The following is a 24249-nucleotide window of genomic DNA, read 5'->3' as shown; positions in this document are numbered from 1 at the left end:
TTCTGAGGAACTGTGGCTTTGACCTGCTCAGATTCTCTGGGGGAGGGTCTCACTGAGCAATGGCCAGTATGGCCCATCCCCAGGAACGTTCATGAGACTGTGCTGCTGCTTGTGTGAAGAGACTGCGGCTGGGTGCCAGCCTACCCCAGAAAAAGTTCACACAATCTTGTAAAAGCAGTGTTTCAGCGTTTATGGAATATCACAACACACCTCCAGCACCAGGCTTCACCCTTAACATCCTTGTTCCAACGCCAGAGAATGTGGTTGTTCTCTGGGGTCCATTGGAACCTTTGCCCATGGGGTGGCCACACAGCCTCTACTAAATGTCCTCCCCGCAGTGGAACCACCATTCCCTGTGTGGCCATGGACCCCTTGGACCTCACTCTCTGCCCCTGGGAATTCATCCTTCCCACCAGAACACCGCCAGGTATCAAGCTGCAGAGCCTCAGACTCTGTGCTCCCCCTGTTTATGAGTCTTGATGGAATTTAAAACCTCTTTTTTCTCCTTTCTCCCTTTTTTTGTTCAGTCCCTGTGGCTGTTTCTACTTTCTCTCCAGCTGATTATGGGGGGGGTGCTTTTCCCATACTCTCCCCCTGTCTCTGTCCTCTCTCCTCAAGCAAAAACACTCCCTGCCCTCTGTGGCTTCTCTCTCCCCCACTTCACCTCTCTGCACTGTGTATCTGCCGAGTTCTGTGGTTCAGGTTGTGCAGGTTGTTGTATTAATTCAGAGCAGTTTTCTAGGTGTGCAAGAGGGTTTAGTGTTGCTCTGGCTGCATTTCAGCAACGAGAGACGAAAAAAAAAAACAAAAAAACCTTCCATGCTGTTCCGCCATCTTGGCCCTTGCTCCCTGAGGAATACATTTTATGATGACAATATTTTGGTGAGTTACTTGGTTCAAGGTGGCAAGTCCAGCAGATACGTTGCTGGAGGATATGAACTATATATAGTTCTGTAAGGAGCATATAATGATTAGTGACATTTGTAACCAAGAGGAAGGGCAAGTTGTAACCAAGAGGAGATGCAAGGTGGGAGGCTATGATGACAAACTAGAGGTGGGAAGCAGGAGAAGGCACCAGGGAGTGGCTGCCTCTCCCCCCACAGCTGGGGGGGGGAGGGGGTGCGGGGGTGGTAGGAATGGACCCGTATAAGGCAGTTGTTTCCTGGGGAAAGAAACAACATCCATTAACTTTTTAGAATGACACAGATGGTAATAACCTCTCCCAGATTTTCCTTAGACATGGGAGTGTAAGGATGAACATTTTGCCAGAGAACAGATTGTATATTAGGATTATGAACTAAACAAATAGGGAGGGGCAGGTTTTTGTGTCAGAAACTTGTGGGCTATTTATGGCCATCAGTCCAAAGATTCCAGGAGGTATGAAAAGAGGCAGCTAAAGACCGTACAGTGAATGAGTCTCTGAGACTACTCTTGGGAGGACCTTTTGATTTTAATTCAGATGTATGGTAGAACATTTTGTTGGGGCTGGATGTCACTTAACATGACCTCATTTATAGGTAGCAGCTTCAGGGAGATTAAGTAAAATTAGTAAATGAGAAATATCTTGCCTCCAGAACCCAAAAGGTATTAAAAGACATTGGATTTATATGTCCTTACTGATTATGTTAAACAAAACTCCTTGGATGAGAATGTTATTAATGTAATGTCGTACTTGTGTTCATGAAGAAAGGTGGATACAGTTAAAATTCTGCCTGAATAAGTACCTAGTAGTGCAATTGCTGGGTCGTAGAATAGCTCTATTTTTAATTTTTTGAGGAACCTCCACCCTGTTTTCCAGACTGGCTGTACTAAGTCAGTCAGAGAAAGACAAATATCATATGATTTCACTCATATGTGGACTTAAGAAACAAAACAAATGAACATAGGGGAAGAGAAGGAAAAAGGAGAGGGAGGTAAACTCTAAGAGACTCTTAAATACAGAAAACAAACTGAGGGTAATCAGAGGGGTGGGAGATGGGGGCTAAATGGATGATGGGCATTAAGGGCACTTGTTGAGATGACCATTGGGTGTTTTATGTAAGTGATGAATCACTCAGCTCTACTCCTGAAACCGATACTACACCATAGGTTAACTAACTTGAATTTAAGTAAATAAATTATTTAAAGAGTCCTGCCTGCAAAACCTGTGTGTAATGGCAGAGCTGCTGAGGTACTCCATGGGCAGTCCAGTAAAGGTATATTGTGTTCCTTTGGAGCTGACGACAAACTGAGAAGCTGTTGAAATAAACACTGAATAAAACGTATTAGATGATGTTACTATTTTTAATAATGTTCGATATTGAACATTGCTGTATTGAACATTGAACATTGTTGTAAGGGGGGCAGCAATGTCATTAAGATTGGAATAATCTAGCATGAGGCACCATTCATTCTTTGTGGATTTAAGAATAGGCCAAACTGAGCTGTCAAACGGGGAGTCAGTGGGAATAATGACCTTTTTATTGATTAGGTCCTATAGAATGTTTCAATCATTAAGGGACCTGTTTTAACTTACACTGAGCCATGTTAACTATTTTACCTGAAGCTCAGGGTTCTGATTTTATCAATTTTATGAAATCATGTGTATATTTATGTATTTATTTATTTAATTTTAGTTGATTACTTATTGTGTCAGACAGAGTGTGTATGCCTACTATTTTAGTCTTTTCAGGCTACTACAACAAAACACTGCAGACGAGGTGACTTATAAACAGTAGAAATTTATTTCTCACAGTTCTGGGGGCTGGGAGGTTCAAGCACAAGGCACCAGCAAATCTGGTATCTGCTGAGAAGCTGATTTCTAGTTCATAGACCAATTTTTCACTGTGTCCTCACATGGTAGAAAGGATGAGCTAGCTCTCTGCGGTCTCTCTGGGCACTCATCCCACTCATGAAGGCTATGTCCTTATGACCTAATTAGCTCCCAAAGTCCCTGCCTCCAAATGCCATCACATCAGAAAAATAGGTTTCAATACAAAAATTGGGGTGAGGGAGACGCAAATATGCAGTCTATAGCAGACTGAAAACACAACTTATGGCTGCACCCTGGAAAGTGTGGCCCGTGTTTCCTATTGGTCCCATTGCCCTTAGGTGACAGTATCCAGGAAGTGGAGTCTAGCCATTTAGGACTGTTGTTTGTTTTTTCTTAATCTTCCCACACCAAGAAAATCTGGCTAAGGAGACACATGGAAACCATCAGCAGACACAGCAGCAAGTTAAAGCACACGCTTACCAACAGGCAACACTTCCTTCCCAAGCTGTTCTCCTGGTGGTTTGGAATAAATTAGCAAGGCAAAAGCAGACCCCCAAGAAGCTATGCAAGAGTAAGCAGTTGTGGCCATGCAATATTGCCCACAGTGCCAATGTTTTACAAGATCAAAGATTTTTTTTGATGATGGGACACAACACAATGACACTCAGATAGATGAAAGGCAAACTGTCTATGATAATTCCAAATGAAAGACACCTGCCATGCTTGGCCATGCAGGGATGAACCAGGTTCAGGGTGACAGTGAGAACTGTAGGGAGAAGCTTACGTAAGGCAGAGTTTACTAGGTTTCCTGATTACCCATGCATTGGCTAATTTGAATGATTTCATGGGATCCAGGGCACAAGTGTTATCTCTAGTTGTCTGGTGTTGGGTCCTGGGGCAATCAGGGTAGGTACATGTTGACCCAGAGTAGGAGCCACCATAAGGAAGTGGTTGAGACGTGGACTCAAGTGCTCAACAAGGGGAACTAACTGCCTCTAGCCAGGGCCTCAAAAATGAACAAAAACAGCACTGGGAAAACTATCTCAAATAGCGCTTAGAAAAAACCCACCCTGCTGACACCGTGATCTTGGAATTCTAGCCTTCAGAGCTGTGACATGATCATTTCTGATGTTTCAGCCACTTTGTTTGTGGTAATTGATTGAGGCAGCCCTAAAAAACTAATACTCTTCCAAACTAATCGTGCCATTTTTCATTCCTACCATTGCAGATGGCCAGTTGCACATGTCCTTAGCACATCTCCCAAGACAGCTTGTCGCATCTTACATCTCAACTGAGATTGACCACATTTCAAGTAGTCACCAGCCCTTGTGGCTGACAAATAAGATATTGAATGTGATATTCTAGAGCATTATTTGTTTTTATGGTCCTTATGATGCTCAAAACTTTTCTGGATAACATTATTTCTTAAAAGAACAAATATAGGGGCGCCTGGGTGGCGCAGTCGGTTACGCGTCCGACTTCAGCCAGGTCACGATCTCGCGGTCCGTGAGTTCGAGCCCCGCGTCGGGCTCTGGGCTGATGGCTCGGAGCCTGGAGCCTGTTTCCGATTCTGTGTCTCCCTCTCTCTCTGCCCCTCCGCCGTTCATGCTCTGTCTCTCTCTGTCCCAAAAATAAATAAAAAACTTTGAAAAAAAAAATTAAAAAAAAAAAAAAAGAACAAATATATTTAATCCTTTCACAGAATGTGAGAATATTGTCAAAAATTATTCTGAACTATTCTTCAACATACAATTTTAAATGGTAGAGATACAGTTTATAATACAGCCATCAAAATATACATAAACTTTGAATTCTTCTGGAATTGTTTACTCAAATTTTGCAGTAGAATTTAAATGCATGACTTGGGTAACAACATAGGAATAAGAAGAAGAAGAGGAAGAAGAAGAGGAAAAAGGGAAGAAATGGAAGAAGGAAAAGAAGGGGGAGGGGAGGAGGAGGAAGAGGAAAATAAGGAGAAGGGGAAGAAGGGGAAGAGGAAGGAGAACAAGAACAAGAACAAAAACAAAAAACGAAAAAAGAAAATTCCATTCTCTGTAAGTTTCCTTAAAGTTTCTTTTTTTTTTTTCTCTTCCATGTGACAGGTAACTAAAGCACAGAAAAAGCACTTAACAAAATTCAACAACCAGTTGTATAAGTCCACTCTGGATGCTGTGGCGAAATATCACAAACTTAGTGACTTCAGAGAAATTTATTATCTCACAGCTCTGGAAGATAGATGTCTAAAATCAAGGTACCAGCAAGGTTCTGGTAAGTTTTCTCTTTCTAAGAGACAGCTTCTTTCTTGTATTGTTTTCAGATGGCTTTCTTCTGCCTAGGTGCTTGCATGAGAGACACCTCTGGTGCCTCTTCTTTCTTGAAAACTAATAGTTACATTAGATTAGGGCCCCACCCTGATGACCTCATTAAAGGCCCTACATCCTAATACCCTCACACTGGGCATTAGGGCTTCAACATATCTATTACCATAACACAAATTGATGATAAAACCTCTCAAAGAAAAAGGAATAAAGGAAACTTCCCCATTTTGGTGAAGAGCATCTATAAAAACCTACAGCTCACATATTAATTAATTGTGGAAAATTGAATGTTTTCCACCTAAAAGAGAGAATGAGGCAAGGATGCCTGCTCTTATAATTCTTATTCAATATAATTTTGAAAGTTCTAGCCAGTGTAATAAAGCAGTAAAACTAAATACAGGGCATACAGATGAGAAAAGAAAAAGAAATCTGTTCCTATTTGAAGATGACGTGATGGAACTGTTTTATATCTTGATCAATGTCAAAATCCTAGTTGTTTTTGTACTATAGTTTGCAAAATGCTACTACTGGAGGAAACTGGGTTAAAGGCACATAGGATTCCTCTAGATTATTTCTTACAACTACTTGTGAATCTACAATCATCTCAAAATAAAAATTGAATTTAAAAAATAAAAATTAAAAGAAAATTCCATTCTCTCTTTCATAATTATGCCTAAATAATTTCCCCTCGGGTGTTATAAGTAACTAAAACAAACTTTTTTTTTATTGTGGCAATTATGCATAACTCAAATTTTACCATTTTATCCATTTGAAAGTGTACAATTCAGTGCTATTTAGTAATCCCCAATTTAAAGAAATCATCACCACTACAAAGTTCCAGAGGATTTTCATCATCCTAAAAAGAAACTCTGCTGTCATAAATATTCACCCCACACACCCTGGCAATCATTAATCTGCTTTCTGTCTCAATGGATTTGCCTATTCTAGGTATTTCAGATAAATGGCATCATACGATATTTGGTATTTTATGTCTGGCTTCTTTCATGTAGCATAGTATTTTAAAGGTTTATCCATGTTGTGGCATGTATCAGTACTTCTTTTCTTTCCATAACTTAATAACATTCCCTTGTATGGATATACCACCTTTGTGTATACATCCAACAACTGATGAGATTTGGATTGATTCCTACTTTGACTATTGTCAACGGTGCTTCTATGAACATTAGCATACAAGTTTTTGTTTGAACACCTGTTTTCAACTCTCTTGGCTATGTACGTACAAGTGGAATTGCTAAACCATGTGTAATTCTATGTTTCAGTTATTACACACTCACCAAATTGTTGTTCATCATAGTAACACCATGAAAATTTTCTACTAACAATACATGAGAATTCCAATTCCTCCAATCCTTGCCTACACTTGTTATTTTCAGAATGATTAGCCATCCTATTTGGTGTGAAGTGATCTCACTGTAGTTTTCATTTGCCTTTCCCTAGTAATGAATAACACTGACGATGTTACCATGTGTTATTAGCCAACTATCACTGACTATTTGTAAATGTTCCTTGGAAAAAAGCCTATTAAAGGTCTTCACCCAGTGTTAATTAGGTTGTTTGATTTGAGCAGTAAAAAATTTTTTATATATTCTGGAATACTTAAATCTTATCAGATTTATTATTTGCAATTATTTTTTCACATTCTATGGGCTGTTTTTCATTCTTGATATATATTCTGATACACAAAACTTTGTAGACAAGAACTGTTAATTTCAATAAACTGTAATTTCTCTATGTTTTCTTCAGATCCTTGGACTTTTGATGCCATATCTAAAAATCATTGCCAAATCTAAAGATAGAGTTAATATCTTACACTTCTTAGATTTTGATCATTTTAGCAATCATACTTAAGACTTTGATACAATTGGGGTTAGTTTTTTTTTTTTTTTAATTTTTTTTTTCAACGTTTATTTATTTATTTTTGGGACAGAGAGAGACAGAGCATGAACGGGGGAGGGGCAGAGAGAGAGGGAGACACAGAATCGGAAACAGGCTCCAGGCTCTGAGCCATCAGCCCAGAGCCTGACGCGGGGCTCGAACTCACGGACCGCGAGATCGTGACCTGGCTGAAGTCGGATGCTTAACTGACTGCGCCACCCAGGCGCCCCTGGGGTTAGTTTTTTAATATGGTGTCAGATAAAGATCAAATTTCATTCTTTGCAGGTGATGGTCCAAAGCATAAACTTTGGAGTGAAATCTCAAAAGAATAGAAATGTAGTGTATAATTTCTAGTACAATAAAAATGGAACTTTTAAAGCTCTGTAACATCTAAAAAGATGGGGGAGGGGAATATAAGCACAGAAAAATCAGGATAAAGATACAGTATTATAAACATACAAATAAATAAAGAAGAAATAAATAAGAAGAAATAAATAAATAATTATAAATATAAATAAAGACCACATAAGAGGAAAATGATGATGGTATTAAAAAAGGAAAGTCAAGAATTAGAGATGGTTTCATGAGGAAGGAAAGACCAATTCAGTTTCTCTAAAGATTATAGTCTAAATGAGGCAAACATTCTGTGTTTTGTAAGATATAGTTCTTAAAATGAAAATATGGTTTAGGGTATGTATAAAGAGTACATGGTCGATAATTAACAAAATAAGTACACCTGAATATTAGCATTATAAAATTAGAATTTTTACTTTCTAATTAAAATACTAATATGAGGCAAATTAAAAATTATATAGCTATATTTTGACTTTACGGCTTAAATTTTTGCAAACATTCTTTTTAATGTTATCTTACCTCCTCAACAACTAAAGTTGCTTTTTTTTTTAACTAGCATTTTCTGCAAAACATAAAAATAAGCTGGAGTGAATGAAGGAAACATCAGTATTTAGTTAAAAATGGGAAAACAAAATAGTATACTATTGACAAGTGTGGTTCATTTTTTATAGAATCCATAGTAAATCAGAACTGAACAACCAGAAATAAGAATGATGCTTGTGGTTAATACACAGAGACAAGATAATTCCATATTTTGGAAAAGGAAGTGGAATTATGAAACAGAAGCCTAATATATGTTACACATGTAGCACAAAATAAATTATTGTACTTCTTTCCGGGTATAGAAATTTAGCATACACAATCTCTCCCAAGATCCTGTCCTAAGTGGCATAATTTACTGTGCTTGCATGCCTAAGTAACCAAGCAAGTCCCTCTTGTCATTTGGAGTAATCTAAATCTAACACATTTAGGATGTGCTTCTTGATTATGGGAAGTTGATGTTAGCATATTAATTTCATCTGTCAGTTCCCCTTTTCTGACTCCTTCTGGCCCAATAAAGGTGAGGGAGAAAAAAACAGTCAATACCTGCAAATTTTCAAAAGGCAAATGGATCCCACAATGACCAAGATAATAAAAACAGAGAAGGTGATATACACAATATTTAAGTTTAGTGGTGACTGGTCTGTAAATATAGACACAAAAAACATATGGTTTAACTATAGTCCATCTGGACAGTGGAATATTATTTAGCACTAATAAGAAATGAGCTGCCAAGCCATGAAAAGACACAGAAGAAATTAAGTGGATATTACTAAGTGAAAGAAGCCAGTCTAAAAATGCTACATTATTTTTTCTTAGTGTTTATTTTTGTGAGAGAGATTGAAGAGAGACAGAACTTGAGCAGGGGAGAGGCAGAGAGAGACAGAGATATAGTATCTGAAGGAGGCTCCAGGCTCCGAGCTGTCAGTACAGAGCCCGACATGGGGCTCAAACTCATGAGTCATGAGATCATGACCTGAGCCAAATTCAGACACTTAACTAACTGAGCCACCCAGGAGCTCCAAGAATGCCAAGTTCTATCTGATTCCAAGTACATGACATTCTACAAAAGGTAAAACTATGGGGACAGTGAAAAGATCAGGGGTTGTTAGAGGTTAGGGTGGAGGAAGGGAGGAATAGGTGAAGTCTGGAGGACTTTCAGGACAATGAAACTACTCTGTGCGAAACTACAATGGGGGATCCCTGCCATCTGCACATTTACCAAAACTCACAGAATGTACACCTAGAGTGACCCTTAATTAAACTATGTACTTTGAGTGATAATGTTGTATTACCATTGGCTCATCGACTATCCCAGGTGTACCTGGGTGGTGTAAGTGATGGAGGCAGGGGAGGAGGGGATGCCTGTAGTAGGGCAGGGGTTGTTGGGAACTCTGGAATTTCTACTCATTTTGCTGTAAACCTAAACTGCTCTAAAAACTAAAGTTTATTGAAAATAAGTATAGATATATACATAAAAGTATAAAATCATGTATCTGTGTGTGTGTGTGTGTGTGTATGTATATATATGTGTGTGTGTGTGTGTGTGTGTGTGTGTGTGTGTGGTTTAAGGATATCTCATAGCTCATGAAATTCACTTCTGTGACTTTGTTTTAAACATTTCTTGGGGCACCTGGGTGGCTCAGTCGGTTAAGCATCCGACTTCAGCTCAGGTCATGATCTCACAGTTAGTGAGTTCGAGCCCCGCATCAGGCTCTGTGGTGACAGCTCAGAGCCTGGGAGCTGCTTTGGATTCTGTCTCTCTCTCTCTCTCTCTCTCTTCCCCTTCTCTGCTTGCACTCTGTCTTTCTCTCTCTCTCAAAAATAAATATGAAAAAATTTAAAAAGTATATATATATATATATATATATATATATATATATATATACACTTTATCCTTCTCCTAAAACCATAAGAATTAATTTAAAAGTACACTACTCAAGCCAGCTTACTGCTTGTATAGAAGTGTACACTTAAATTATTAAATCATGTTTATTATAATTATTAGAAAGTAAACATCATTTAAAATATGGCTTCTTAAACCAAATTCTGCATTATTCTTCTGGACATACTCATAATGGTGGAGAAGGACATAAAAGAGAGGCTGGGGAGATTATCCTTGATTGAAATTCTCCATACACTCCTTTTTCATTCTTCCATAGCTTCTCTGATATAATGAAAACCTCACACAAAAGCTGAAATTACTAACAGAATTCTGCTCTATGGACAGATTCCTGTTGCCAGTCAGATGATACACAGAGCAGGACACCTTAGATACCCGGTGGTCCTCCCAGCGGCACGAACTCTGGACGGTCACTATGTCATTGCCCAGTGGCTCTTCCACAGTGTGACAATCTCCCCCTGGGGTCCAGGAGATCTGCGCCGCTGGCTTCCCTGCAGCTGCCCTACACACGATAGTTCCTTTCTCAAGTTGAAACAGGGTCACCTCGGGGGGCACTGCAGAGATGCAGGGGAAAATGCATCAGTCTTAACACACAGATGTGGAATAGAGAGAGACATCTGTTTCAGTCCAAATCTGGTTATCCGACATCTCACAATATACGATGCTCCTTACCTAACACTGTCAGGTGATATCCATGATAGAAATGCACATGAGTTGTGACCACTTCACACCTGTAATATCCATCATGAGTGATGGCCACTGGATCGATCTGAAGGGCGGGATTCCGATCAGGTCTGGAGTCCCAGGATATTGTCTTGTCACTACAGTTTATGGTCCTGGTATCATTTGTATCTCTCCTGTAGGCTCTGGTGCAGGAAGGCTTGTCTCTGAGGATTATTTCCCACGTGGTTACCAGCACAGTTGTCAAGCTGATGCGAGGACAAGAGAGGATACCTTTGTATCCACAGGTACAGACAGGGAATGGTGAGCTGAACACCTGCACAAAGAGAATAATGAAAGTACTTCATGTGTTTATTTTTTATCACATACTACGTAAATTTTACTATAACAGGACTTTTCTGGTGATCTTATTCCAGAAATATAAGGCTTACATAAAAAATTAAACATGCACAAAATGCATATAACATGTTAAAACTAATCCAAAGATGAACCCATTTTTCTCCTTTATACTGCGGTCTTAGATAAACTATACCTATTATCATTGTGAGAAATATTTAAGCATTTGTGCATTGATTCGCAGGTTTTGATATGTAAGAAACAAAAAAACACAATATAAATTAATGGACAAAATCATCTAAATCTAATGTTTTGGTCAGAGAGACTATTAGATTTATCTAATAACTCATGCTTCTTAGTATAGAAAGTAGAAAGAAAAATTGGTGAGTTGATTTTCTCCTCCTAAGTATTAAGGAGAAAGAATAAGTCAGAATATCAGAACTAATAAGAAAGAATATCAGAACTAAATGCCTATCCTTACGGGTGGCACGTCAGACAAAAATAAATTTAAAAAGCATAAAATGGCATTCATGTTGACCAGACTGAACATTGTTTTAATGCTTATTTATTTTGAGAGAGATAATGAGTGGGGGAGGGACAGAGAGAGAGGGAGACAGAGAATTCCAAGCACGCTCCCTGCTGACAGCTCAGAGCCCAACACAGGGCTCCCTCCCACAAACCATGAATGAGATCATGACCTGAGCCAACACCAAGAGTCGGATGCTTAAATGACTGAGCCACCCGGGCACCCCACCACCACCCAGAGTGGGCATTTTTAAAGCTTTTTTTTTTTTTTTTGGAGAATCACAATCAGTAAAATCAACAGATCTTCCTTCCTTCCTTCCTATTGAGTCACATGTACACTGCCAAACAGTTCAACTGTGAACTCTGCTCACAGATTGCGTCTCTATATTCGAATTACAAGAATTACATAAATTCACTCCCTTTGTCCAACTTTAAAGTCAAAATTAAGCCCTGCAACATATAACATAATGGGTCCCTGACTGGGAGGGGTTTGCTGAGAGAGGATTAAGGAAGTCAGGGTCCATGCACCCAGCTGACTGGCAAGGAGCTCATCACTTTACATTGAGCAGAACTAGCGTGATGGGGCAAAATTGTTTTGTGCATGGAGCTTGTGGGTGCTAAACTCTCGTTTGAGATCCCTCCTCTCCTTTTTTGGTGTACCCTGCCTCTTCTGTGATGATGGACTCATGCCCTCGCATTTCACAGACCAATCAAGATCCCATAACTACAGGAAGCAAGGAGGATACTTCCTTACTTATTCCTTTTTGAGAGAGAGGCTGAGGGAGAGGGAGTGAGGGAAACTTACACAGGCTCCAAGACCAGCATGAAACCCAGATGGGGCTTGATCTCACGACCATAAGATCATGACCTGAGCCTAAATCAAGAGTCAGATGCTTAACTGACTGAGCCATCCATGTGCCCCATTGGGGGGTGGCAGGCAGATTTTACAGCAGATCTGAGAGGGGAGTGAAATCCATGAAGCATGTGCACAGGGAAAATGCACCTTGGCCAAGGTTGGAGGCAAGCAAGAAGTTAGCTGATTAGGAACAGCTAGAGAGGGGATGTGGGTGAACATCCCTGTGCCTCAAAACAAGATGCTGAAGATGAAACCACAAAGGGAAGAGGTTGGTGAATGTTCTTTTGTGTTCTCAGGGGTTTGCTCTTCTGCTTCTAAACAGTCTAAGGTTTTAATATTTTGTCTGCTGTTGATCCTTAGGGCCTGATTCTATTCTTTTAAAAGAAATTACTAGCTAATCCAATAATCATATGCATTTTAATAGGGGTGCCATCTCCAGAGAAGTGGCTCCCAGGGTGAGGATCACAAGTACCATGGACAATCTCTGTTCTTTCACCTTCCTCTGCTCTAGGACCCTCCAGCAATCCCCCTTCACCTGTGATGGGACTTCTGTGATTCCTGTTAGTCACCCTTTCTTAATCCTTCTCTTTCTCTATTCACACCTGTTGTGATAATTTACCAGTGACCAGTCACTCCCCCAAACTCAGTGGGGTTGCCACCTGTCTAACAAATATAATCTCCTCACAGCCCTGTGATCAGCTACCGTGATTTCACCTGCTGGTCACAGAGGGATAGCAGGTGGATTCTCTTATTGGCTCCAGAACCAGCAGTCACCTTCCAGCTTCTCTGCATCCTGTGTCTATGACTCTCCTCCAGGCTCCTCCAGCCCTTCTGCACACAGACCAATTCCTATGAGATTTGGGGCTTTTCCTTTCTGTCCTCACTGCCAGATCTTAGATTACAACCCCATCACCACACACCCAGATTCCTGCAGAAGTCTCCTGACGTCTGTGTCCGTCTCAAATCTCTCCCCTCTTCAGTTCACACCTGACCTTGCAGCAGGTCCAGGATTCTGGGACACGGGTGTGATCCCCTCCATCTAACACCCCTCAGAGACCTCTCCCTGCCCGAAGACAGCACTTACATGTCCTTGTGTTGCCCTTGAAAGCCCTCTTTTGCAGATGGACTCACCTTTGCCATCTTATCACCCCTCAGTCACCCCCACACTTCGCAAAGAAAACACCAAGCACCACTGCATATCTGGGTCTTTCCTCACATCGTTCCTGCAGACTGGGGTGGCCTACAGACCACTCTGTGTCCAAGAAAATGCTCCTCTTCCCCTAAGAGCCATTTCACACGCTGCACCTGCCGTGAAGCCTTCTCAGAGCCTTGCTGCTTCGCCTTCTCCTCTACACTCCCAGCACACTTGATGTGAGTGCTCATCTCCTCTGTCAAATGCCATCTGTGCTGACATCTGGGCTCCCCCGCAAAATGAGCCCCTTAGGGCGCTGTGGTGCTCTAGCTACTCTTGTTTGTCCCCGTGTTCCCCACATGGCCTAGCACAGTGCCTGACAGGGAGACCTCCATAATCCTCAGACGGAATGTGCACTGCCTGGGGGGAGGAGGCCCGGGGTCATTCAGGGTCCCTCACACCTCAGCACTCAGACCATCATACTCTTCAACCCGGCTCAGGATGGCCCCTTGACCAGTCCATCAACCCTGTTTCTAAGGAAGTTCAACACTGTTTCCCTTTAGTACTGGCCTGTAGGAAAAAATTAAAAAACATATTACCTTCCATAGGAAGTATGAAACGTCTCTGCTTTCCATCCATGAATGTACTATTTGTTGAAGGTAGAAGATATTCAGAGAAAAGTAAATGAAATGAACTTCAGGGACTGAAATTGAGTGTCAGCCACTGTTTATTCATACATCTTACATACAACATGATAGAAAATCAGTTGTCACTAAATTCCACAAAAAGCTTTACAAAACAGAAATTAGAAGTTATTTCATCATTATGTGGAAAAAACAGGTTAACATTTAAAATTACATTGTAGGCTTTTAATCAATAATTTCCCATTTTTGAGACACCTTGTTCTGTACTTGACAATAATTTTCTCCAGGGCAACCCTGCCTCCACTCCTCTCCTAGCCACAGTGGATTGTTCCATCATGGGTACCTCACCTGATGGGGACTGAGTATAGTGTTTTCTCCAGATCCACCTCCTGATTAAAGTTGTTTGATCCACTGGTGGGCACCTCACTCAGCTGCACAAATGAGAGTACTTTCACAAGAATTTTGGAACCAGATTGAGAATAGTCCATTCTTCTTTTCCTCCCCTTTTCTTACAGTGATCACTAAATTTATGTGTCCATTTTATGTGTTCTCGATGTTTCTGTGAAAGTATTTTTAAAAATTTTTTTAATGTTTATTTATATTTAAGAGAGGGAGAGAGACAGAATGTGAGTGGGGGAGGAACAGAGAGTGAGGGAGACACAGAATCTGAATCAGGTTCCAGGCTCTGAGCTGTCAGCACAGAGACCAATGTGGGGCTGGAACTCACAAAGCCGTGAGATCATGACCTTAGCCGAAGTCAGACACTTAACTGACTGAGCCACCTAGGCGCCCCAAAAGTATTTTTTTATAGATAAGATTAACATTAATATGAGTAGACTTTCAGTAAAGCAAATTACCTTCCATAATGTCGGGAGGCCATGTTCAAACAGTTGAAGGCCTTATTTTAATAAAAGACTGACCTCTGGGAAAGGGACGTTCTATAGCAGACTGCCTTCAGACTCACTACTCCTCTTCCCTGGGTCTCCAGCTGCTGGCCCAGCCTGCTGATTCTGGATTTGCCAAGCCTCTACACTCTTGTGACCCAATTCTTTAAAATAAATCTCTCTCTTTTCCCTCCCTCTCTCCCTCCTTCCTTCTGTCTCTCCCTTCACTCTCTGTTATTCTGTTTCCCTGAGGACTGATGACTATCCTGGAAAGAATGAAGCAGAAGCAGAGAGAGAGAGAGAGAGACTCCTCACCTAGCTAAAGTTTCTAATTCCATCCTTCCTGAGACCCACGTGCATTCCTTCCCTTGGAATTCCTGACAATCAAAGACTTTTCTGATAACCAAAGTAGTCCTAATCTACTTCAAATCTGGGTTCTGAAAAACACAACAATTTTTTTCTAAATTATGATTTATCCTGGGAATATTCTGTGTGTGCTTGAGAAGACTGTATTCTGCTATTGTTGGAAACAATGTTCTGTACATATCTGTTGGGCCATTTGGCCTACAGTGTTGTTCAAGTCCACTGTTTCCTTATTGGTCTTATGTTGGAATGATCTTTTCATTTTCCAATAAAAAGGTACAGTTACAGTTCCCTGAAAATGCTGTATTGTTTTCTATTTCTTCTTCAGATCTGTCAATATCTGCTCTATATATTTAGATGCTCTGATGTTGGATGAATAAATATTTACATGTGTTTGGCGCCTGGGTTGCTCAATTGGTTAAGCATCCAGCTTCAGCTCAGGTCACTCTCTCATGGCTAATGAGTTCCATCCCTGAGTCAGACTCTGTGCTAACAGCTCAGAGCCTGGAGTCTACTTTGGATTCTGTGTCTCTCCCTGTCTCTACCCCTCTCCTTCTAATGCTGTCTCTCAAAAATAAACATTAAAAAAAATTTTTTTTACTATTTACAAATGTTAAATCCTCTTGATGAATTGGCTTTTTACCATTAGAGACTGAAATGCTCTGTCTTTAGTTACATTTTTTAACTTAAAGTCTATTTTCTCTTATATTAAATATAGCTATCCTTACCTTCTTTTGGTTTTTATTCCCTGGACAGCTTTTTCCATCCATTCACTTTCAGCCTACATGTATCCTTGACTGAAGTCAGTCTCTTGTAGTAGCATATTGTTGAATCTTGTTTTTTTTTTTATCTATTTTCCCACTATATACCATGTGATTGGAGAATTCAGTCCATTTAATTTTTTTAAATGTTCATTTATTTTTGAAAGAGAGAGACAGAGTACAAGCAGGGGAGGGGCAGAGAGAGGGGGACAGAGGACCCAAACAAGCCCCCAGTATGGGTTTTGAACTCCCAAACCACGAGATCATGACATAAGCTGAAGTCAGATGCTCAACCAACTAAGCCACCCAGGTGCCCCTAGTCCATTTACATTAAGACAACTGATAAGAAAGTAGGTACTTTACTATTGCTATTGTGTTCATTGTTTTCTGTTTTGAAGTTCCTTTCTTCCTTTCTTCCTGTCTTACTGACTTCCTTTGTGATTTGATAATTTTTTGTAGGAGTAGGATTTGATTTCTTATTCTGTCTTCTGTGTATCTACCAAATGGTTTTCTTTGTGGTAACTATGAGTCATACGCCCAACACCTTATAGTTATCTCAAGCTGATTACAATATAAATTCATTGCATACAATACTCAATATTTTTACATCTCTTCCCTCATTTTATGTTACTGATGTCACAATTTACATATTTAACTTGTGTACTGACAGATTTTTATAGCTATAATTATTTTTAATATTTTTTTGGCATTGGTACTAGCGTTAAAAGTAATTCACACACCATCATTACGGTATTACACTATTCTGAATTTAATTATATATTGGCCTTTATAGTATGTTTAATGTCCATATGTCACCATATTGCTAGTTAGCACCCTTTCTTTTCATTTTATTTATTTATTTATTTATTTATTTATTTATTTATTTATCTTACATGTATTTATTTTGAGAGAGAGCATGAGCACGTGTGGGTCAGAGTTAGAGGGAGAGAGAGAATCCCAACTAGGCTCCTCAATGTCAGCACAGAGTCCAATCTGGGCTCGATCCCACGACCAAGAGATCATGACCTGAGACAAACACAAGGGTCGTACACCTAACCGACTGAGCCACCCAAGTGCCATAGCGTCCTGTTATTTCAATTTGAAGAGCTTCCTTTAGAATTTCTTGTAAGCAGGTTTAGTACTGATGAAGTTTGTCAGTTTCTGGTTTTTTCTAGGAAAGTCTTTACCTCACCTTTATTTCTGGTTTTCCAAGTGAAGGATTTCCGTGGCTGGATTTTTCTTTCAGCACTTTGAAGGTATCATCCCACTCTCTGGGTCTGCAAGGTCTGTGCTGAGAAATCTGGGCATCCTTTATATACGACCACTCACTTTTCCTCTGCTGCTTTCAAAAGTTTCTCTTTTCTATTTGATTGTAATGTGTCTTAGGGCAGATTTCTTTACAGTCAGTCAAGTTCTGTGGTCTTCATGGATCTGGATGTTCATTCCCCACAGATTTAGGAGATTGCCTCTCATTATTACTTTGCATAAGCTTTCTGCTCCTTTCTTTTATGCTTATCTGGGGCTCCAGTAATGCCTATATTACTTGGTTTGTTGGTGTTTCATAACATCCCGAGACTTTCTTCCCTCACTTCCATTCTTTCTGTTGGTTTGCTTTTTATCTCTGACTGGATGATTTCAAATCATGTCTTTGTGTTCACTAATTATTTCCTCTGCTTGATGACTGTGCTGTTGGAACTCTTGATTGAATTTTTCAGTGTAGTCTCTGCATAAAATTTGCCGTTGTGTCCTTTACATGATTTGTACCTCTTTTTTTGAACACTCCCTTTGCTCATAGATTGTTTTCTAGATTTTATTTAGGGGTCAAACTGCGTTCTCCTGTAGCTCACTGAGCTTCCTTAAGTAGACTATTTTTGAATTCTTTGTCAGGCATGCAGAGCTCCATTGCTTTGAGATCAGCCACTGGGGCTTGATATTGTTCTTTTAGTGATGTCATGTTTCCTTGAATGTTTTGGAAGCTTTGCATCGCTCGTGTCTTCACACTTGAAGGAGCTGTCACCACCACCCACCCCTCCCACCCACCTCCCACCAGTCTTTACTGCCTGGTTTCTTCAGAAAAAGATATTCACCTGTCAGCCCAGCTGGAGATTCTGGGAGGTCTCTCAGACCTTTCCTAAGGAGGTACCTTCTTCATTCCCAAGGTTCCCTTTGAGGTGGAAGTCTTAGGATTCTGTGTCTTCTCTCCATCCCACAAAAGCAGACGGAATTCTGAAACCCTCCTTTTTATTTACACGAGGGAAATTCCCTGAAGTGTTCAGGGTTGTGGGCCTTCTCCCAAATCACCAGACTGCTGATATCCATGCACACTATCTAGGGAGGTTCCCATCATCTGTGGGACAGTGTGGGGCTGGCCACAGAGAGGGTGATAGGATTCTGCAATACCAAGACAAGGTGACAGCACTTAATAGTCAAGGGCAAAGTACATAATTATAAACAGTAGCGAGGCCAGAATGACAACCAGGAGGCTCTGACCTGAAAGATCTGGGGCAAAAGCCAGATAAATCTTAGTGCTCTTAAGGGTAAGAGAGAAGGGCAGCCAAAGACGGTATGGTTTGCCTTATATGGCCAGATCAAGGATAAATGGGTGTCTTACATCAGTTTTGCTTCCTGCAACAAAAATACCAAAGAGTGGCGTAATAACAAACACTTTATCTCACAGTTCTAGAAGCTGGAAGTCTAAGATCAAAGTACTAGCAGACATGATGTCCAATGAAAGCCCACTCCCTGGCTTGTAGACAGCTGTCTTCTCACTGTCTTCTCACATGGAGTGGCAGAGGGAGAGAGAAAGAGAAAAAGCGGGCTCTCTTGGGTCTCTTCTTCTAAAGGTACTAATCTGAGAGCTCCAATCTCATGACAAAGTTACCTCCCAAAGGCTCCATCTCCAAAGGACATCCCATTGGAGATTGGGTTTTGACACAGGAGTTTTGGAGGACACATTCAGTCCAGAGCAGTGAGTAAGAACTGGGGTCAGCTGTGATAATGGAAAATCATGGACCTTCACCAGGTTTCTATATTCAAACCAGTTTTCAGACTCAAAGCCACACAATTTTGAGCTGACATTTCAAAATTACAAAACACAGGAAGAAACAAGGAACCATAAAGTCAGATAATATTATTTTTATTAGCTGCCATCTGTTATTCCTAGAGAGAAGAATAAGATTCAGAACTTCAGATAGTAGAATTATGAAACACCGGGCATAAAATAAATGTGGTGAGGATGTTTAAAGAAATAAAAGGAGAACTAAAACACAAACAAGAAATATATGCTTCCCCCACACCCCACTCCTCCAAAAATAACTAGGCAGATTAGGATAATACAAAAGAGTTCAATTTACTCATTGATTCACTGCTTATTGAAACTGGAAAACTATAGCAAAAAACAAACATACAGGATACGAGAAAGGGAGAATTTCAGAAAGTCCTAAAGGACATTTTCCAATATAAGACAGTTTTGTTGTGTTAAAAATCTGTTCTTTAGCTTAGTCACTTTATGTGTTACCTTAGCTAGATCTTCCAGATAACTCATTGCAGCATCTACATCCCCATTTGTTGCCTCACTGTGCACTTTTGTTATGGAGAGAGTTTCTTTTCTTAAACCTCTTGAACCACCCTCTGCCAGCTTTCAACTTTTCTTCTGCAGCATCCTCAAATCCCTCAACCTCCATAGAATCAAGGAGAGTTAGGGCCTTGCTCTGCATTAGGCTTTGGCTTCAGGAAATGCTGGAGCTCTTTGGTCTTCTTTCCAGATCACTGAAACTTTCCCCTTATCAGCAATAATTTCACTTCCTTATTATTAGTGTGTTCATGAGAGTAACACTTTTGTTTCCTTCAGGAATTTTTCCCTCACACTCACAACTTGGCTAACTGCTGGCACAAGAGGCCTAGCTTTTGACCTGTCTCAGCTTTCAACATGCCTTCCTTGCTAAGCTTACGAATCATTTCTAAGTTTGATTTCAAATGAGAAATATGCAACTCCTCCTTTCACTTGAACACTTAGAGGTCACTGGGAGGTTATTAATCAGCCTAATATCAATATTGTTGTGTCTCAGGGAAGAGGGAGGCCTGATGGGAGGAAGACAGAGATGGGGGAAGAGCCAGAACACACACACACACACACACACTTCACTTATGTTCAGCATCTCATATGGACATGGTTAGTGACACCACAAAACAATTACATAATAACATCAGAGATCACTGATCACAGATCACCACGACAAATATAATGTAATCACAAAGCTTCAAATATTTCAAGAATTACCAAACTGTGACACAGAGACACAAAGTGAGCAAATGCTGTTGGAAAAATGGTGCTGATAGATGTACTCAATGCACGTTTGGCATACCTTCAACTTGTAAAAACCATGATACCTTCAAGATACAATAAAGTAAAACAATGGTTCAATGAAACAAGATATGGCTCTATACCTAGTAACAGCTTCAAAATACATGAGGCAAAATTGGCAAAATTAAATCAAAAACATTAACAGAAATGAAGAATGTCTTTGATGACCTTATTAATAGTCTGGATATGGCTAAGGAAGGAATTTCTAAGCTAGAGAATATATCAATAGAAACCTCCAAAACTGAAAAACAAAGAGAATAAACACTTAAAAAAAAACACAGGATATCCATGGAATTTGAGACAACTACCAAAACATGTAAAACGTGTGTAATGGAAAAATCAGAAGAAAGAAGAATGAGAGAAAGGAATAGAGGAAATTTTTGAAACAAGGACTGAGAATTTCTCCAAGTTACTATCAGATACCAAACCAAAGTTCCAGGAAGTTTGGCAACACCAATCAGGAAAAAATCTGGTGAAAATAACCTAGACTTGGCATATCATATTCAAACTATAGAAAATCAAAGATAAAAAATTCTGAGAAAAGTCAGAGAAATAAAACACCTTACAGAAAAATAAAGATGAGAATTATATCCAACTTCTCCTTAGAAACCATGCAAAGAATGAATGAAGTAAAATACTCAAAATGTTAATAGAAAAAAAAACCACACCACCCTAGAATTCTGTATCCTACAAAATTACCCTTCAAAAGTGAAAGAGAAATAAAAGACTTTCTCAAACAAAAGTTGTAGGAAGTTGTTTCCAGTGGACCTGGCATATAAGAAATGTTAAAGAGTCCTTCAAGGAGAAGGAAATAATATAAGTCAGAAATTCAGAACTACATAAATGAAGAAAGACAATTGGAGAATGAATAAATGAATGTAAAATAAAATGATGTATTCTTTGAATATATATTTATATGTTTTACATAGTATGTAAATCCTTAATATATAAATATATAAAATAATTTATATATGTTTAATTGGATAGATTATATTTATATAGAAGTGAAATGAGTGACAGTAATTCAAAAGGAATGGCCAAAATCTACACCACTAATAATACCAAATGCTGGCAAGTATAGGAAGCAACATGGACTCACTGATTGCTGGTGGGAATGCAAAATGCTACAGCAACTTTGGAATACAGTTTGACAAGTTCTTAAAAAACTGAACATACTCTTACAAAACAATCCAGCAAAAGCACTCCTTGGTATTTACCCAGTTAGGTTGAAAATTCTGTCTCCACAAAGTCCCCCACACAGACGTTAACAACAACTTTATTCTTAGTTGCCAACACTTGGAAACAACCAAGATGCCCTTCAGTAGGTAAATGGCTTTAATAAATTAGGATTATGCAGACGACAGAATATTTTTCAGTGCTAAAAAGAATGACCTACAGAGCCATGAAAAGACAAAGAGGAAACTGAAATACCTATTGCTAAGTGAAAAAAAGCCTATGAAAAGGCTACATACCATATAATTCCAACTATAAAATATTCAGAAAAAGGCAGAAACCGTGGAGACACCTAAAAGATGAGCAGTTGCCATGGTTTAGAGGGGAGGGAGGATAAATACAGGGAACACAGAGGACTTTTAGGGCAGTGAAACTACTCTGTGTGATACTATAGTAATGGATACAGGCCATTGTACTTTTGTTCAAACCTATAGAATGCCCAAGACGGAGAAATGAACCCTATGTCAACTATGGCCTTGGGGTGATGATTATGTGTCAGGGTAGGTTCATCACTTGTAACAAATGTAACACTCTGGAGGGGATGTTGATAATGAAATAGAAGCTGTGACTAGGTGGGGTTAGGAGGTGAGGTATACGGGAAATCTCTGACCCTTCCTCTCAATTTTGCTGTAAACATAAAATTGCACTGAAAAAAATTAAGTCTTAAAACACAAAAAACAAAACAAAACAAAACCTTTTTATACTAAATGGATGTTTAATTTTATCAAATACATATTGCAATCTTACAGTTTTTCCCCTTCAAATATGTAATGGAGTCAATTACATGAATAGGTTAATCACTCTTTTCAATTACATCTTTTTGTTGCCATCTGTTTCCTGCCACATCTAAATATTTCTCTAGTGCTTTCATGAGTCAAATCTGCTATTCACTGTGTTTTGAATTCTTCCCAAATGTTCCTCCCTCCCTCCCAATTTCTTTCATCTTTTCCTGGCCTTAGGTTCCCATCTTTCTATCTCTTAAGAGCTGGTTTTCTTCAGTGTGGAGTTATGTTTACAGAGTGTATTTGTAAGTCCTTAAGGGTGAATGAGGTAATTGCTGAAACATCAGCTATGTTCTGGTCTCAAGGCTGTCGAATGAGATAGCACTATGAGGACAGAGCCCCATGATCCCCTAAAGGATACTTTAGATACAACACCTGCTGTACCTCCCTGACATTCCTTGAAACCATAAGCACTCCCTTCATGCCTTCGTGTAGCCACCAGATGTATGTCTGGCTAATGTCTAAAGACCCTTTGTGCTCTCCTTCCTTGCTGTGATATTCTTCCTTGCACTGTGTGCAATCTGCTGCGGCTGCTGCTGTTCTTGCTGGCAGAGAGAGCACCGCACGTACGCTCAGCCTAAGTATCTGGGAATTTTTTCTACAGTGTGCAGCAACAAGTGGCGCCTGAAAGGGACCAAGAGAATCTACTGGCTCCAGGCTGTGTACCTCACCTCTCAAGCCCAAAAACAGGAAAGGACATCTGCGCATTCAGGTAGGAACGACTGGCACTAGTCTCCACGAGGAGACTAGAAAAACATCCCTAATCTTTTCTGTTCCAATCAGGCGTGCAGAATCCCTTGTCTTCAGGTTTCTTTTGCTCTCACTGTTCCTCCTTCCTAATAGATTCCGGTTACTCTAGCTGTATGTGTGGCTTCTCCCTCATTCATTTCCTGAGTTAATGACTATGATGATTAGGACCAACTGTCTCTGGTCAGTCTACCTCGGGAAGGAGACTTAAGGAATATTCCAAAGCAGCTGTCGAAATTCCTTTTGTTTCAGGGAAATTCAGTCTTCTCTGACCGACAAGGACTGCCCATTTCCACTTGTTGGTGGGAAAAAAAAAAAATCTGCCGTCTCTTCATCTGTCCAAACTGACAGGCTTTAAAACTGGGAGACCTCTTTCTCTGTCCTCTGGGCTTTTATCCACCAGCAGCCTTCCTGGCTGCACCTCACCTCTTCTGCTTTCCCCTCCCCCTCCTCCCATTTCTGTACCACTTTCGGTGCAGCCAGTGTTTTCCATGTCCCTGGCTCAGCTCCTCCTCCTCCCCTCACTGTCAAGGAGCAAAGAGCACCCCCTTAGACTTACATTGCCCAATTCAGATTTCCTCACTGATACCCTAGGTAGAAATTGACAATGGTGAACAAATTGCTTAACTTTTAAATGGACCCAGACAAAATATATTTGGTATTTAAAATAATTTTAAGTTTATTGGTTTAATCAAGATAAACATGTCTTTAAAATTATCAACATCAAATATAAAACTTTTCTACCTAAGTTTACTAAAGGTCAAATAAGCTCACGTTATGTCTGTTGCAATTTGTTAACAAAAAGACAACTTAAAATAATGGCTACTTCTGTCTCAAAAGTTTTCATGGGTAATTGTTAAGAGAGCTTTCAAGTTTTGGTAACCTAAAACTTTAAAGTTTTGTCTGGATAGTAAATTAAAATTAAATTCATTGGACATTTAGGCCATTTCCAAATCACATGGAATGCTAAAGAACTGCTTACTAAAAACAGGCTTGTGCTTTTGGCTTCTCATTACAAAAAAACTAAGGATATTTAAATCTGTCAAAAAAAACCATACTTCATGCTTAATTAATTCATAAATTTGTCACCTTAAAATTTCTGATATAACAGGGGTGCCTGGGTGGCTCAGTCGTTTAAGCATCCTATTTTGGCTCAGGTCATGATCACATGGCTGATGG

At 39.8% G+C, this 24249-nt stretch overlaps 1 protein-coding gene across 2 annotated transcripts in view; it reads left to right on the top strand.

Moving 5' to 3' along the window:
* The first annotated feature begins 765 nt into the window (after positions 1-765).
* Positions 766-24249, top strand: part of LOC124526792 (uncharacterized) — a 46236-nt gene continuing 22752 nt past the window's right edge. The window contains exons 1-4 of one of the 2 annotated variants that reach the window (XM_047099960.1): positions 766-882; positions 4855-5020; positions 10627-10731; positions 22928-23035. In XM_047099960.1, the coding sequence (XP_046955916.1) occupies positions 820-882; positions 4855-5020; positions 10627-10731; positions 22928-23035 (442 nt within the window). In that variant the 5' untranslated portion in view covers positions 766-819. The remainder of the gene's footprint in view (positions 883-4854; positions 5021-10626; positions 10732-22927; positions 23036-24249) is intronic. The other variant, XM_047099961.1, reaches the window with a different exon arrangement.

This window comes from Lynx rufus, unplaced genomic scaffold (genome assembly GCF_022079265.1).
Source record: "Lynx rufus isolate CCGP_SWC_20201006 ecotype Redwood Valley unplaced genomic scaffold, mLynRuf1.p SCAF_5, whole genome shotgun sequence".
NCBI classification, from domain to species: Eukaryota; Metazoa; Chordata; class Mammalia; order Carnivora; family Felidae; genus Lynx; species Lynx rufus.
The sequence above is the reverse complement of the archived record's forward strand: the minus strand, read 5'-3'. Positions and strand labels throughout refer to the sequence as shown.